Below are 15,887 nucleotides of genomic sequence, written 5' to 3' on the forward strand. Positions count from 1 at the left end.
ACTGAAATGCAAGCAGAAGATTCTATCATTTCCCATTCTTGAATATATGTCTTTTTAAAGAAATCTGTGGAGTCTCTAGTTGTGCTGTTTTTAAAAGAACTTTTGAACATAACATTTATGATGATGTGATATATCTTTAATATGTGAATTAATTGAATATTTAGAATTTATGTTTTTCAGCGTTGGTTTCTGAGCTATAAAGTTCATGCTGTGTGTCACAGTTATCAGTGAGACGAGTGAATGAGAGTATACTGAGCTTTGATGTAGGGTGTGATCTGGAGCTTTTTGAATGTGTTTTCTTTCACTCTACAAATACATGTACTTACTCTTTAGAGGTGGTAGAGATAAAACACTGCATACCCCTTGTAGGGACTGAATTTCCAAGCCAGATCAGTGATCATAACATAGTACATAAGACAGACAGATAATAAGTTTCAAAAGATGACCTAGGTAATCTTTAATTTCTTTTTTTTAGATTGTGCTGTTTCAGTGACAAAGGAAATATGAAGGCTTAAAAACATTTCCTAATATGTGTTTCAACAGAATATTTATATTATAGTGTCTGTGATAATTTTACCTTTTAATGTTTTTATGTAATCAACCTTCCTGATACTTGGGAAAGAAATGAATAACACTAGGTCTTTTGAGAGTGGGGTGGGGGAATAGAGGCAGCAGATGTCTCTGAAAAAGAAAGAAGGTAACCTGGTCAAATCTTGGAAACATGATAATGACAGGTCTCCTGGCAAACACAGTCATGTAGTTACTAGTGGGAAAGATTTATTTATGAATGCTTTTAGTTGAAGCAGCTCCCTTCTGTTAAAGATCTTCTCTATTAACCTGGACCTAAATGCGTAGTAATGCTTATTTTAATGTGGCAAGTAAGCATTGGAGAATTGGGGAATTGCATTGATTGTTTCAGACCTCTTCCTGCCTCTCTTGTGTCTTGCAACTACTTCTATCCTTGAAATTATTAATAAAGCTTGATTCTGGGTAAGATCTCTTATTTTGTATGAGTTTGTTTGAACATAAAGGTACTTTTTTAAAGGTACTTTGAGGAGTTTTAACATTACCTTTTGGTTTTTATTTTAAGGAAAGGTTGAAACTTGAACGCAATAAAGAATACAATCAATTTCTCAGGGGTAAAGAAGAATCTACTGACAAGTTCAGACAGGTAGAAAAGAGTAGTACTGAGGTAGGTTTTGATTTTAAAGTAAATCTTTAACACCGGAGGTTGAACATTTTGTACTTACTTGAAAATATATATATTTTTAAAGATTTTATTTATTTATTTGACAGAGATCACAAGTAGGCAGAGAGGCAGTCAGAGAGGGAGAGAGGAGGAAGCAGGCTAGCCGCTGAGCAGAGAGCCTCATGCGGGGCTCGATCCCAGGACGCTGAGATCATGGCCTGAGTTGAAGGCAGAGGCTTTAACCCACTGAGCCACCCAGGGGCCCCGAAAATATTTTTATATGTTGGAAATTTCACTTGTTTTTTATGTAAATATTTTAAAGATTAAGTCAAATTGAACTAAACACAGGGCATTTTAATATTTTAGTTTTATTAATGGTTTTATTGCTTATTGAAGAACTTACCCTACTTTTTAACTTCATGGGGGTGATTTAATTTTTGAGATTGGCTTTAAGTGATGTTTAGTTTTTACTTTTTATTTAAAAAAAATTTTTTTTTTTAGAGAGTACCAGCAGGCAGGGGAGGGGGCCAGGGAAGGGGGAGAGGGAGAGTGAGAATCTTAGGCAGACTCCATGCTCAACATGGATGGAGCCTGGCACGGAGTTCTAATGACCCTGAGATCTTGACCTGAATCAAAATCGAGAGTTGGACATTAAGGTACTGAGCCACCCAGGTGCCCCTAATTTTTACTTTTTTTTTTTTTTTTTAAAGATTATGTTTATTTATTTGACAGAGATCACAGGTAGGCAGAGAGGCAGGCAGAGAGAGAGGAGGAAGCAGGCTCCCTGCCGAGCAGAGAGCCTGATGTGGGGCTCCATCCCAGGACCCTGGGATCATGACCTGAGCCGAAGGCAGAGGCTTTAACCCACTGAGCCACCCAGGGGCCCCCCTAATTTTTACTTCTAAGTGATTTTTAAATGCTGACAATTTCTAGTTATATGTTTTTTTCCAAATTTAAGAATGGTTGATATTAATAGGGCCAAAAATTGACCACTTCTGTATTGTTTGTATTAAGAATTTAATTTGAAATATTTTGAAGCAGTATTACCTGCAAAAAAATATGTATCTTTTGGGATAGGAATTTGCATTTAGTTTATCCTTTTTGTAGCCACTTACCCATATCATTGTTGCTTGTTATATTTTATTTATTAGGTTTTGAAGGATAACATTTCCTTGAAGTTTTTTTCTAAAGATAGCTATTTCTTTTGGGTGATTAGGCCCTGGAGTTCAGATGAGAAATAGACTAAGCATCATATAAGGATGTAATATAAGAAATAGCATTGCAGGGATGCCTGGGTGGCTCATTTGGTTAAGCCGCTGCCTTCGGCTCAGTTCATGATCCCAGGACCCTGGGATCGAGTGCTGCATCGGGCTCCTTGCTCATCAGGGAGCCTGCTTCTCTCTGCCTCTGCCTGCCACTCTGCCTGCTCATGCATTCTCTCTCTCTCTCTGACAAATAAATAAATAAAATCTTAAAAAAAAAAAAAAGAAAAGAAATAGCATTGCATTAATATCTGTTTTTTGTTTTCTTTTTTAATTGACCAGCACAAGAATCAAAGAAATAAAAAACCTATTAGTCAGGTTAAGCCTGATTTACCCTCACAAATACAAACATCTTATGAAAATTCAGAGGGTCCTAGAAGAAATGTCTTATTAACTCCTTCGGAGGCATATGAAGAGCTTCTAAACCAAAGAAGACTAGAGGAGGACAGATACCGACAACTAGATGATGAAATTGAATTAAGGAATAGAAGACTCATTAAAAAAACTAATGAAGACGTGGACATTTCCAATAAAAAACCTCAAAGGTTTGCCAACAAAGGTGACATTCCAGATAGAAGATTTCACAGGTTTAATGAGGATCGTGTTTTTGATAGACAGTATTACAGACCTGATCAAGATCCTGAAGTAAGTGAAGAAATGGACGAGAGGTTTAGATATGAAAGTGATTTTGATAGAAGACTTTTGAGAGTGTATACAAATGACAGGTATTTACAACTTCATTTTTATTTCTTTGCTTAGTATTAATGTTACTTTCTATGATTATGTTATGGAGAAGCAGTTTCATTTATCTGCATAATTGGTTAATTCTAAGATGCTGTCAATTTGAAGTTACAGGATTATTTTCTATGTGCCACTGAAAGAACAAATAGAACCCCCCCCCCCCCAAGGTGGGGGAAAAAGGGACCCTGTAATAAAGCTGGGACACTGAAAGGCTACAACCTTCATGTAAAATTAAATGGGGAATAAATTTTTTCACAGAAGGGGATAGAAAAGAAGCGTCCATGTTTCAACTTTGGCACTGAATGGAGGGATTAAAGAACAAAACAAAACCCCTCTCTGATGTTATGAACTGTAAGTCAGTACTGATTCAGGTTTGCAGTCTGAATTCATGTTGCCAGTATTGTTTGATAAACCTTGAGGCAAGAATTCAGGGTTGTTTCAGATTCCTATTGCCCTATGTGAATGACAGGAGAAACAAGAACTCTTTGTAATAACTTGAAAAACTTTAAAACCAGGTTGATGGCAATCCCAGTTACAGATGTTAAAATGTAGATTAAAAGGACAATTTAAAAGAGATGAAATATAGTTTGTTCCTTTAATGTTCCTGTGCTCTCAGTACTTCTATCAATATTCTTCACTCTTTTTAAGTCACTTATTAAACACTTACTTAAGTGAAATGGTATCAGATTTTTACTATCAGATTTTCAGATGCCTTTCAGTTCTTTGGAATGATTTTTTGGGGGCCACTACTTATAATTTCTTAACCTGCTACAGTAGGATTTTGTTTTATTAAGTCACTTATCTTAATACTTAAAATTTGCTCTATTTTCATAAACTTTTGGAGATAGAAATATGGCAGGGTTCCGTATTTGTCAGTACATGTTAACTTGAAAGGGTGAAATCTAAATTTTAAAGAGTTTATGGGACCTGTTTTCTTAGTCCAAGTAGGTTACCATTTAAATATTTTAGAACATTTCTGAGATATAATGTTGTGCATTGAGCATTCTAGTTATTAATAATAATACAGAACCTTTACACTTCGTTGTCTTCTGTTCTTTATTCTGTAGCTATTACGGCCTGGTCACCCAGTCTTTTTAGTAGTAAGTGATGTGAGTGATAGACTATAATTTTGCAATGCTACTTCTCATTTCTATCTGATTTGAATCTAATTGTACTTCAGAAAACAGTCTAAATCCTACAGTGTTTTATATTTGAAAATGTTTATACCCGAAGGTAGTTAAAGCCTGCCTAAACTAAAAGAGCTCTCAATTGGGGAACTGCAGGTAGTCTTGCACTCGTGGTTTTGCCTTCTTTGTACATGAAAACATTTTTTTTCTTTATGGTGTCTGTTTATCTTTAAAATGTAATGTAATGCTATCTTTTAAGTTTGGAATTTCAAGAAACTTATTATGATTGCTTTTAAAATATGTTTAATCTATTATTTTTATAATTATATTCTGCAATAATTTTATACTGGAACAAATGAATTTCAGCCTAATTATCTGAGAACTATCTTTTATATATATATATATATATATATATATATATATATATATATATTCCACAGTCAAAAGGACCTCTTTTTATATAATCTTCTCCAGGTAGTATTTTAAGAATAGATTAAACATGAGAATGAGTGAGAATAATTCCCGTTACATGTTTTACAATGTTTAGAAATATTCTTCAAATTTAAATCATTATTATGTAATACTTCCATTTTGTTAATGCGTAAACTTACACATATATCTCTAAGGTATGAGGTTACAATTGAATTTCTCTATTGCAGATTTGTAGATTACTTAATTCCAGCAAAAAAAACCAAACAAACCCAAATTCACTTCTGTAATTAAGTAGTTTTTATTTAGGAGGCAGAGTAATAGATCGGAAAAATGACTTTACTTATTAGTAAAATTTTTGAAACTACAGAAATGTGTAACTGCATTTGGCCTCTTGCTTTAACCATTTATTCTTTAAAAATATTTTTAAAGTATAGTTGATATGCAGTGTTATATTAGTTTTAGGTGCACACATAGGGATTCGTCAGTTTTATACGTTATGAGGTGTTCACCACAATATATATAGTTACCATCTCTAACCATACAACATTATAATAATACTGTCTGCATTCCCTGTGTTGTATTTTTCATCTCTGTGACTTACTTACTTTTTACTACAGGTTTATATCTCTTAATCCCTGTCACCTATTTAGCCCTTTCCATCCATGCCCCTACCCTTTGGCAACAAGAGTGCTGTCTGTACTTATGAGTCTGTTTCTGTTTTTTGTTGTTTGTTTGCTCATTTGTTTTATTTTTTAGATTCACATATGAGTGAAATCATATGATATTTTTCTTTCCCTGACTGACTTATTTTCACTTGGCATAGTACCCTCTAGGTCTATCCATGTTGTTGGTAATGGCAAGATCTCATTCTTTTTTATGGCTAATACTTCACTTTATATCTATACCACATCTACTTTTATCCATTCATTTATGGATGGACACTTGGGTTGCTTGACTGTTTTAAGTTATGTTGCATTAAACATTGAGGTGCAGGTATCTTTTCAAATTAGGGTTTTCATTTACTTTGATTAAATACCCAGTAGTGGAATTACTGGATCAAATAGTGTATCTATTTTTATTATTTTGAGCCATCTCCATACTGTTTTCTATAGTGGCGGCACCAGTTTACATTCCCACTACATTGTACGGTAATCCCTTTTCTCCACATCCTAACTAGCACTTACTACTACTTGTCTTTTTGATACTAGCCATTCTCAGTGGTGTGATGTGATATCTATCTCATTGTGGTTTTTATTTGCATTTCCTTGATGGTTAGTGATATTGAGCATCTTTTCATGTGTCTTTTGGCCATTTGTATGTCTCTTTCAAAAAACTGACTACTCAGGTCCTCTACTTGTTTCCTAATCAGATTATCTGCTTTTGGGTTTGAATTGAATTGTATGAGTTTTTCATATGTTTTGGAAAGTAACCCCTTGTAAGATGAATCATTTGCAGATATTTCCAATAGGTTGCTTTTTATTTTGTTGATACAGGTTTCCTTTTTGTACAAAAGGATTTTATTTTGGTGTGGTCCTGGTAGTTTTTGTTTGTTTGTTTTTGCTTTTGTTTCCCTTACCTTAGGAGACATACCCATAAATTTGTTGCTAACGCTAATGTCCAAGAGACTGCTGTGTTTTCCTCTTAGAAGTTTTATGGTTTCAGGTCTCGTGTATAGGTCTTCAGTCCATTTTGAGTTTATTTTTGTGTATGTTGTAAGAAAGTGGTTCAGTTTTTTTTTTTTTTTCCCGGTTTTCCCAGCACCATTTATAGAAGAAATGTTTTTCCCCCATTGTAGATTCTTGCCTCCTTTGTTATAGATTGACCTGAGTTGAAGGCAGATGCTTAACCAGCTGAGCCAACCAGTATATTAATTTTCATTACTGATCTCATTTATTAGTTCTTGTAGTTTTTTTGTAGAATCTTACAACTTATGCATATAGTTTCGTGTCATCTGCAAAGAGTGAAAGTTTTATTTCTTCCTTACCAGTTTGGATACTTTTTACTTCTTTTTCTTGTGTGATTGCTATGATTTGTACTTCCAGTGCAGTGTTGAACAAAAGTACCACGGGTGGACATCCTTCTCTTATTCCTGATCTTAGAGGAAAAGCTCTCAGTTTTTCCACATGGAGTATGGTGTTAAGTGTATGTTTTTCATATATGGCCTTTATTAGATGAGGTCTGTTCCCTTTGAACCTACTTTAAGAGTTTTATCATAAGTGGATGTTGTATTTTGTGACATGCTTTTTCTGAATCTGTGGAGGTGATCATATGCTCTCATCCTTCATTTTGTTAATGTGTTGTATCACGTTGATTGTTTTGCATCTGTTGAACCATCCTTGCATTCCTAAACTAAATCCCAATTGATTGTAATGAATGATTCTTAATGTATTGTTGAATTTGGTTTTCTAATATTTTGTTGAGAATTTTTGCATCTATGTTCATTAGGTGTTTTGGCCTGTAGGTTTGTGGGTAATTTTTTTTTCTTTTTTCTTTTTTGTAGTGTCTTTGTTAGTTTTGATTATCAGGGTAATCCTGGCCTCAATGAGAGAATTTGGAGCTTTTCCTTCCTCTTCTATTTTTTGGGAATAATTTGAGAAGGATGGGTGTTAACTCTTCCTTAAATATTTGCTAGAATTCACCTGGAAAGTTATCTTCTCTGGGACTTTTGTTTGCTGGAAGTTTTTTTTAATTGCAGTTCAATTTCGTTATTAGTAATCAGTCTGTTAAGATTTTCTGTGTCTTGGGGCGCCTGGGTGGCTCAGTGGATTAAGCCGCTGCCTTCGGCTCAGGTCATGATCTCAGGGTCCTGGGATCGAGCCCCGCATCGGGCTCTTTGCTCAGCGGGAGCCTGCTTCTCTCTCTCTCTCTCTCTGCCTGACTCTCCGCCTACTTGTGATCTCTCTCTCTCTGTCAAATAAATAAATAAATAAAATCTTTAAAAAAAAAAAAAAAAAAAAAAAAAGATTTTCTGTGTCTTTCTGATTCAGTTTTGAAAGATTATATGATTCTTTTTATTTTTTTATTTTTTTAAAGGTTTTATTTATTTATTTGACAGATAGAGACCAGAAGTGGGCAGAGAGGCAGGCAGGGAGAGAGAGGGGGAAGCAGGCTTCTGCGAGCAGAGAGCCTGATGTGGAGCTTGATCCCAGGACCCTGAGATCATGACCTGAGCTGAAGGCAAAGGCTTTAACCCACTGAGCCACCCAGGTGCCCTGAAAGATTATATGATTCTGGGAATTTTTTCATCTCTTCTAGGTTTTCCCAATTTGTTGGCCTATAATTTTTCATAGTAGTCTCTTAAAATCCTCTGTGTGTTTTTGGTGTCAGTTGTTACTTCTCTTTCATTTCTGAATTTATGTAAGTCCTTTTTCTTTTTTTCTTGATGAGTCTGGCCAAAGGTTTATTAATTTTGTTTTGTTTATTGATCCTTTCTATTGTTTTTTTTTCTCCATTTTATTTATTTCTGTTCTGATCTTATATTTTTCTTTTTACAGACTTTGGGTTTCATTTGTTATTTTTCTAGTTCCTTTAGGTATAAGATTAGTTTGTTGGAGGTTTTTTCTTGTTTCTAGAGGTAGGCCTGTGAAATGCTCTTAGGACTTTCACTGTGTCCCAAAGATTTTGGACTGTTGTGTTCGCCATTTCATATTTCTCCATGTGTTTTAGATTTTCTCTCATTTCTTCATTGACCCATTGCTTGGTAGAATATTTTTTAGCCTCCACATTTTTTGTGTTTCTTTACTTGCTTTCTCTCTCTGTCTTTTTCTTTTTTCCCCTTATAATTTGTTTCTAGTTTCATACTTATGGCTGGAAAAGATGTTTGATAGGATTTTAGGCTTCTTAAATTCATTCTGATTTATTTCGTGGCTTAACATATGATCTATCCTGTGGAATGTTTCATGTGCACTTGAAAAGAATGTGTATTCTGCTGTGTTTGGATGGACTGTTCTTTATACATCTGATGTAATGTGTCATTCAAAGCCACTGTTTTCTTAGTGATTTTCTGTCTGGATGATACCCACTGATGTAAGTGGGGTGTTAAATTCCTCTACTATTATTATATAACTGTCAGTTTCTCACTTTATGTTTCTTAATATTTGCATTATGAACTTAGGTGATCCTATGTTGGCTGCATAGATATTTACAATTGTTAATCTCCTTTCAATGGATTAATCCCTTTATCATTATGTAATGTTCTTCCTTGTTTTTTGTCTAAGCATTTATTCATGATATAATGTAATATTAACCTGAAGTTCTTGACAAAAAATAATTATAACTGGTTATGAGAAGTACAAAATTAATTTTCCTTCATTTTTGTAAGTTTCTCTTTTTCTCTTTTTTTCTTCTAAAAGTCAGCATGTGATAAATTCCAGTTTTAATTTTTTTTTTTTAAAGATTTTATTTATTTATTTATTTGACAGAGAGAAATCACAAGTAGATGGAGAGGCAGGCAGAGAGAGAGAGAGGGAAGCAGGCTCTCCGCTGAGCAGAGAGCCCGATGTGGGACTCGATCCCAGGACTCTGAGATCATGACTCGAGCCGAAGGCAGCGGCTTAACCCACTGAGCCACCCAGGCGCCCCTCCAGTTTTAATTTTAAAACAATTTTTGAGTTTTATATTTTTGGTTTCACTTTTTTTTTAATTACCGCATAAATAATTTCAAGTATGATAATGTATTTATTAATGAACTGTTTTACCCACTTTAGATATGGGAAAGCTAAAGCCCAGGAATGAGGTTACACTTCTGAACTATCATTAATCATTGGCCAGTGTTTTTAAATAATTAACAAGGTAGTTAGCATTTTGCTTGACACTTGCATTCTTTGTCTATGCGTGTGTGTTTATTTATGTGTTATTTATTTATAAATATTTACAATTTGACTAAAATTTATGTTTGAGGAACTTTAGAAATTGAAGGTAGTGGTGTATTTCGTAGTACTTTGAAGTTTGTGGCCTCTACTTAAATGTGGTCATCCTAGTCTTTATTAGTTTTTAACTTGAACTGGATAAGTTAATATATCACGTTATTGTGTTTACTTTATGACCAATGTTAATGAGTAAAAGAAACTTTTAGCTTTAAAAACATGCTTTTTTAAAGTTTTTATGTGATTAATGCAGTTAGCACTTTCATTATATTTAACTGTTGATATTTGTTAGCTTGTAATCTTAGTAGTTATTTAATAAAATTCTGAAATAACATTCCATCTGAAATTAGAATCTGTATGTTAGTCACATAGATGAGTACGTGCTTACTTACTGTGGGACATTCTAAGAAATGTGCATGCTTAATTGTAAAATGTAAATGAGGAGAAATGGTTCATTAAAACTTGAGTTATTTAATACTTTTTTTCCTAATACATATTAATTTTCATTTGTTTCTGGAAGGGCCTCTAATACTAACTTTTTTCTCCATTTTAAAGATGTCCTTGATATTAGAAAAACACTGTTACTGAATTAAAGCAAATAAAATTTTGAAATAACCGAAAACAGGAAAATGGTAACCCACAGTTAACAGCTCAGTATTTTTCTTTTAACATTTAGGAGAGTACCTATAATAGCAGAATTCATTCACATTAGAGAAGTTCTTGGTATGAAAACAAGATGATGTAGCCATTTTATGAATTAGATGATTTTTTTTAAGTAAGGAGAAATTTGTTTCTTCTTTGCTTTGAGCTGTATGAGTCTAGGACCAATAGATGGTAAATATTTTATTTTTACAGTGTGTTATTCTTGATAGCATAAAACATTGCAAATTTATTCCTAAAGTAGTTTGATTCGGTGGTTTGTTAAGGAAAAAAGTAAGTTATTCATTATCACATAGGAGTTGTTCATTTATATTTAAATTAGCTGGAATAAAACTTATGCTGTTAGAGAATTTGCTTTGCTTCTGTAAGAGTAATTATTTTTTGGAAGGTAGACACATGTGTTAATTTTTAGAGTAAACTTGGCCTCTAGCCTATACCTGGTTTCCTTGGGCATTGAGGTTTGAACCTAATTAAAGTTATTGACCCATGTCTTCAGGAAGTAGAGAGAGAGAAAAAGCTTTTTCCATTTAGCATACCTGTTAAACTTTTTCTTTTGATAGGATGATGGAAACCACTTACAATTATTTTATTATTTCAGTTAAATCTGATTTGGTTTGTCAAAGAAAGCAAATTCTTATTTGAGGTTGTCTCTGACAAAATCAGTGGATTGAGGTGCGGTAAACCAATCTATGGATTTAAAGCCATAGAATATTTAGAGACATTGGTTCTGGGTCTCAGGGATAGTTTTAATTAATCTGGTACTGGCTTTAAAGGTATAACTAAACAGAAAGGACTTCTCAGGAACAAATGACCCAAATTGAACTCCTGAACTTTCATTAGAATCAGATTGTTCTTAGACATTTAGTTGAGTTCATTACTATTACCATTCATTGGTTTTTTTTAATGTTGAGAGGATTGAAGAGAAGAGATAGAAATGATGAAAACACTATTGGCTCTCACCAATTCCCGTCTTTCTGGAGAACTTCATTGTCTCAGTAAAGGCTTCTTTTCATTTTTTCTTTGTTTGTTTGTTTGTTTGTTTCTTTCTTTCTTTCTGAGAGCAAACAAGTATATGTGGGGTCGGGAGAAGGGCAGAGGGAGAGAGAGAATCTTAAGCAGGCTCTACACCCAGCACAGAGCCTGTTATGACCTGACCTAGAGATCATGATCTGAGCTGAAATCAAGAGTTGGGCGCTTAACTGACTGAGCTCCCCAGGCACCCCTCAATAGAGGTTTTTAAGATATATTATAAGACCACATAACAGCTGTTAAAGGAGCTGACAGGGGTAGTTAATAGTGATTAGATGTTAGATTTATTAGAAATATAAAAAAAAAAGTTCAGTAAATTAAGGAAATTCCATTATAATTATGAGGGTATTTTAATAGGAAATAAGGTAGTTTACTTGCTATTCTGTAATTTGGCTTTATAGCTTATTGGTTTCCCTTCTGTTTTTGTTTTTGTTTTTAATATAGTAGTAAATTTTAAAAATATTTATAAAATCTCTGTAAATAGTAATTTTTCATTGATTTAACAAAATAGGCATAGTCATATCATGAGTCATTCCATAAAATTAAATAGGATGCCTTAAGATTTTATTTTATCCTTTTTAGTGAAATGTATGTCTCTACTTTTCTTTGGCCTCTTAAACGTTTCTCTAGTCTTGATTTTATCATGACAAGATTTTGATTTTATTGGTGACAAGACGGGATTTTTATTGTTATGGTAATGATTTTTTTTTTTTAAAGCTATATTCCCTATGGGCACTTCATTAGGAAGCCTTATAATTTTACTATAGAATTTAACAATCAGACCTTAACTTTACCCAAAAATAATTTCTTAAATTTCTTTAATTTAGAATGGACTTTGAAAATGACGTTTTGTGTTTATGGTGCTTACCTTATTGAGATAGTTATATATACTGAAGAACCTACAAAACATTTTTTGCTTTGGATACAATGCTTTGGATGCTTTGGATATATCATACTTTGGTATACAGATGCTTTGAATACAGATGCTTTGGATATATCATACTTTGGTACAACTGCATAAAGATAAGCTAGAATTGCAAGTCTCAATGTTGTTTTTAGGAAACCTAACTGAAAATGCAGAAAGTCACAAACTCTTGGATAAATTGTATAATAAGTAGCCTTTAATTTTAGCTTTTAAAATCGAGATAGGGTTTTTTAAAAATTTTTTTTAATTTTTTATTTTTATAAACAAATATTTTTATCCCCAGGGGTACAGGTCTGTGACTCGCCAGGTTTACACACTTCACAGCACTCACCAAAGCACATACCCTCCCCAATGTCCATAACCCCACCACCCTTCTCCCAACCCCCTCCCCCCAGCAACCTTCAGTTTGTTTTGTGAGATTAAGAGTCACTTATGGTTTGTCTCCTTCCCAATCCCATCTTGTTTCATTTATTCTTCTCCTACCCACTAAAGCCCCCATGTTGCATCACCACTTCCTCATATCAGGGAGATCATATGATAGTTGTCTTTCTCCGCTTGACTTATTTCACTAAGCATGATACACTCCATGTTGTCGCAAATGGCAAGATTTCATTTCTTTTGATGGCTGCATAGTATTCCATTGTGTATATATACCACATCTTCTTGATCCATTCATCTGTTGATGGACATCTAGGTTCTTTCCATAGTTTGGCGAGATAGGTTTTTAAAAAATTGTAACTTTAAATTTCTCTAATTTGCTGGGAGGCAGCACTGTACCACATCAACACATTTACTTTTGTCTGTTGAGTCATGGGAGTTTACCCCCAGGTTCAGTAATTCATCAGGAGGACTCACAAGACTTCCTTATACAGTTATATTCATGGGTATGATTTATTACAGCAAAAGGATACAAAGTAAAATCAGCAAAGTAAAAAGAGCCTTGGACAAAATCTGAAGGCAAGCAGGCACAAGTTTCCAAGAGTTCTGTCCTAGTGGAGTCACACAGGATGTGCTTAATTCCTCCAGCATTGAAATATGACAACATGGGTGTAATGTTGTCTACTAGGAAAGATCATTAGAGAGTCAGTGCCCAATGTTTTTATTGATGGCTGGTCACATAGGCACCAAGGATATATGAAAATTCTGAACTTCTTGAAGGAAAGCAGATTTCAGCAAAAACTATATTGTTTGTATAAACAGTTTAGGTACAGTGAGCCACTCTTTATTAGTCCTGAGAATGGTAGGACTCCCCCCAAAATCTATGTTCCCAGGTGCCAGCCAAGGGCCTGCCCTCCAAATAGGTATTTCTAAGGATAGGCAATTTTAGGCCTGTGCTATTAACTTTTTTCTGCTCATGCATATTGAATATAGACAAGTATAACTAAATCTGGTTGCTTGGAATTATTAATTACAAATTTGAATTTGAGTTTATATTTATCAATTCTTTAAGTGGTAGAAATAGGGAATGAGAGATGCTAAACTGTTACGTCAGATTAAAACAGATTTGAGCACATAGGTTTTAGATCTAAAACCAGCTCTGTTTTGATAAGTTGAAATAAGTTGACATTCCTTTTTGGAAGGGCTTGTGGAGGGTTCTGTTGCTTTAGATATGGATAAAAAATTGAAGTTATTTGGGGTGCCTGGGTGGCTCAGTGAGGTAAAGCCTCTACCTTTGGCTTAGGTCATGATCCTAGGGTCCTGGGATTGAGTCCCGCATCTGGCTCTCTGCTCAGCAGGGGGCCTGCTTTGCCCTCTCTCTCTGCCAGCCTCTCTGCCTACTTGTGATCTCTGTCTGTCAAATAAATCAAGAAAATCGTAAAAAAAATTTTTTTAAAGCTATTTATGTGTCATTCCAGGTCATATACGTTGAAGGTCACAATTCTGGATAATTTTTTCCCCACAGATAATATTGACAGCGGCTTGTGTGATGGACACAAGTGAAGAAAGACTTCTGTGCTAGCTCTGTGGAGAACGAAAAGTTTTTCTCCTAAAAATTGCCATTTTTCTTAATGTGAAAATGAAATTCACTCACAATATTGATAATACTTTAACAGCCATATTTCTCTCTAATAGTCCTTTTGAGAGAAAATATAGTTTGTTAACATCCACGTGAAGAAATATAACTTGTGAAATGCTGATTTTCATGGATGCTGATAAATGTTGGTGTGAAAAGTCATGTTGGTTTCTCTGGTATGAGGAGTTAAGCTGAAGAAGTCAGTGTTTGCCAAGTGGAAAAAAAAAGATTAATTGAAAAAATTTCAAGGATTATTTTCTGAAAATGATTAAAAAAATTCCTTTCTTTCTTTTTTGTTGCTCATGACCTTGTGAGTAAAGTGATAATTTTTTACCAATGTATCAGACTATTTGTTTATAATGTTTTCCCTTCACCTATTGCTAATATTTATTCTTCCATGTGATTTACAGTGTTAGCAAATGTTGTGCCTTGCCACATTTAACTTAATGGTAAGACAGCTGCTACATTTTTAAGATAAAAAGCTTTATATATGCAGTGAGATAATTTCCAGAATCTATGAATTTTGTTTAAAAAAGAGATCTCATTGTGAAATTGTCTGTAATGCTCATGAGGGCAAGGACCATGTTCATATACCCAATGCTTAAAAAAAATAGTACTTGACATGTAATAGGTACTAATTAATTCTTTGAATTAAATGAATGATAAAATGAGTATATGCAGAGTTTTGAAATTAAAATTTTCTAGAAGTTATATTGGAATAATTTATAATAACCTTTGTTTTAAAGACTATTGAATCCAAACTCTGTTTCTCTTATTAACCAGCAAGTCATACTTGAATTAAATCTCCTTCAAATTAATTTTCAAATGTGTTTGCAGTAAAACTTCATTATAACTCTTTGTTCCCTTTAACATTTCCAATATCAAATGTAAAAGCACCAAAGAGATGTAAGAAGGTCCACTGTACGTGGAGCAAGCTCTATAAGCTAATGTGTTTTTAAGGATGTACGGGAACAGACGAGGGGATGTACCTCCCATGGAGCATGGTGGTGATGTCACAGAACAGTCAAACATACGCATTTCATCTGCTGGAAATAAAAGGTATAGTATGTCATATGAATTCTGCCTTTCAGTCTTTACACTGTGAAACGGCAACCACTAAAACTGGTTTACTGGGGACATCTGGGTGGCTCAGTGGGTTAAAGCCTCAGGTCATGTCTCAGGGTCCTGGGATCGAGCCCCGCATTGGGCGCTCTGCTCAGTGCAGAGCCTGCTTCCCCCTCTCTCTCTGCTGGTCTCTGCCTACTTGTGATCTCTGTCTGTCAAATAAATTAAAGAAAACAAAAACCAAAAACCAAAAAAACGGGCTTACTGAATAAGTAGAACGGTATAGTATGATAACAGCTGTCCTTATTTAATAAGAAAATAATTAAAGGGAAAAATAAAAGAATTAAGTGAATGGTGTTAAATGAGAATTTATAGTACTTTACAGCATTCTTTTGAACAGCAATGTTTGATTATAAGTGTGCCAAGGTGTTCCAAATAAGTCCCTATAATTATAAAGTATATATAAATTTGTTTGAAATAATGTAAGGAGAAATAAGCATGTAGTTTAATGGATTAAAATTCAATAATATACATTGGGAGTTACAGGAGTGATATAACTTGTGTGGAAATAAATTGAA

General features: G+C 34.0%; 1 protein-coding gene across 9 annotated transcripts in view; it reads left to right on the forward strand.

The window, feature by feature from the left end:
- The window catches only part of CSPP1 (centrosome and spindle pole associated protein 1), a 168,164-nt gene that overhangs the window by 52,853 nt on the left and 99,424 nt on the right, over positions 1 to 15,887 (forward strand). For 6 of the 9 annotated variants that reach the window (XM_059394672.1, XM_059394676.1, XM_059394673.1 and 3 more), the window contains 3 exons: positions 1,091 to 1,192; positions 2,734 to 3,176; positions 15,205 to 15,303. In XM_059394672.1, coding sequence (XP_059250655.1) covers positions 1,091 to 1,192; positions 2,734 to 3,176; positions 15,205 to 15,303 — 644 coding nt within the window. The remainder of the gene's footprint in view (positions 1 to 1,090; positions 1,193 to 2,733; positions 3,177 to 15,204; positions 15,304 to 15,887) is intronic. The other 3 variants (XM_059394679.1, XM_059394680.1, XM_059394678.1) reach the window with 2 other exon arrangements.

This window comes from Mustela nigripes, chromosome 3 (genome assembly GCF_022355385.1).
Source record: "Mustela nigripes isolate SB6536 chromosome 3, MUSNIG.SB6536, whole genome shotgun sequence".
In the NCBI taxonomy this organism is placed as follows: Eukaryota; Metazoa; Chordata; class Mammalia; order Carnivora; family Mustelidae; genus Mustela; species Mustela nigripes.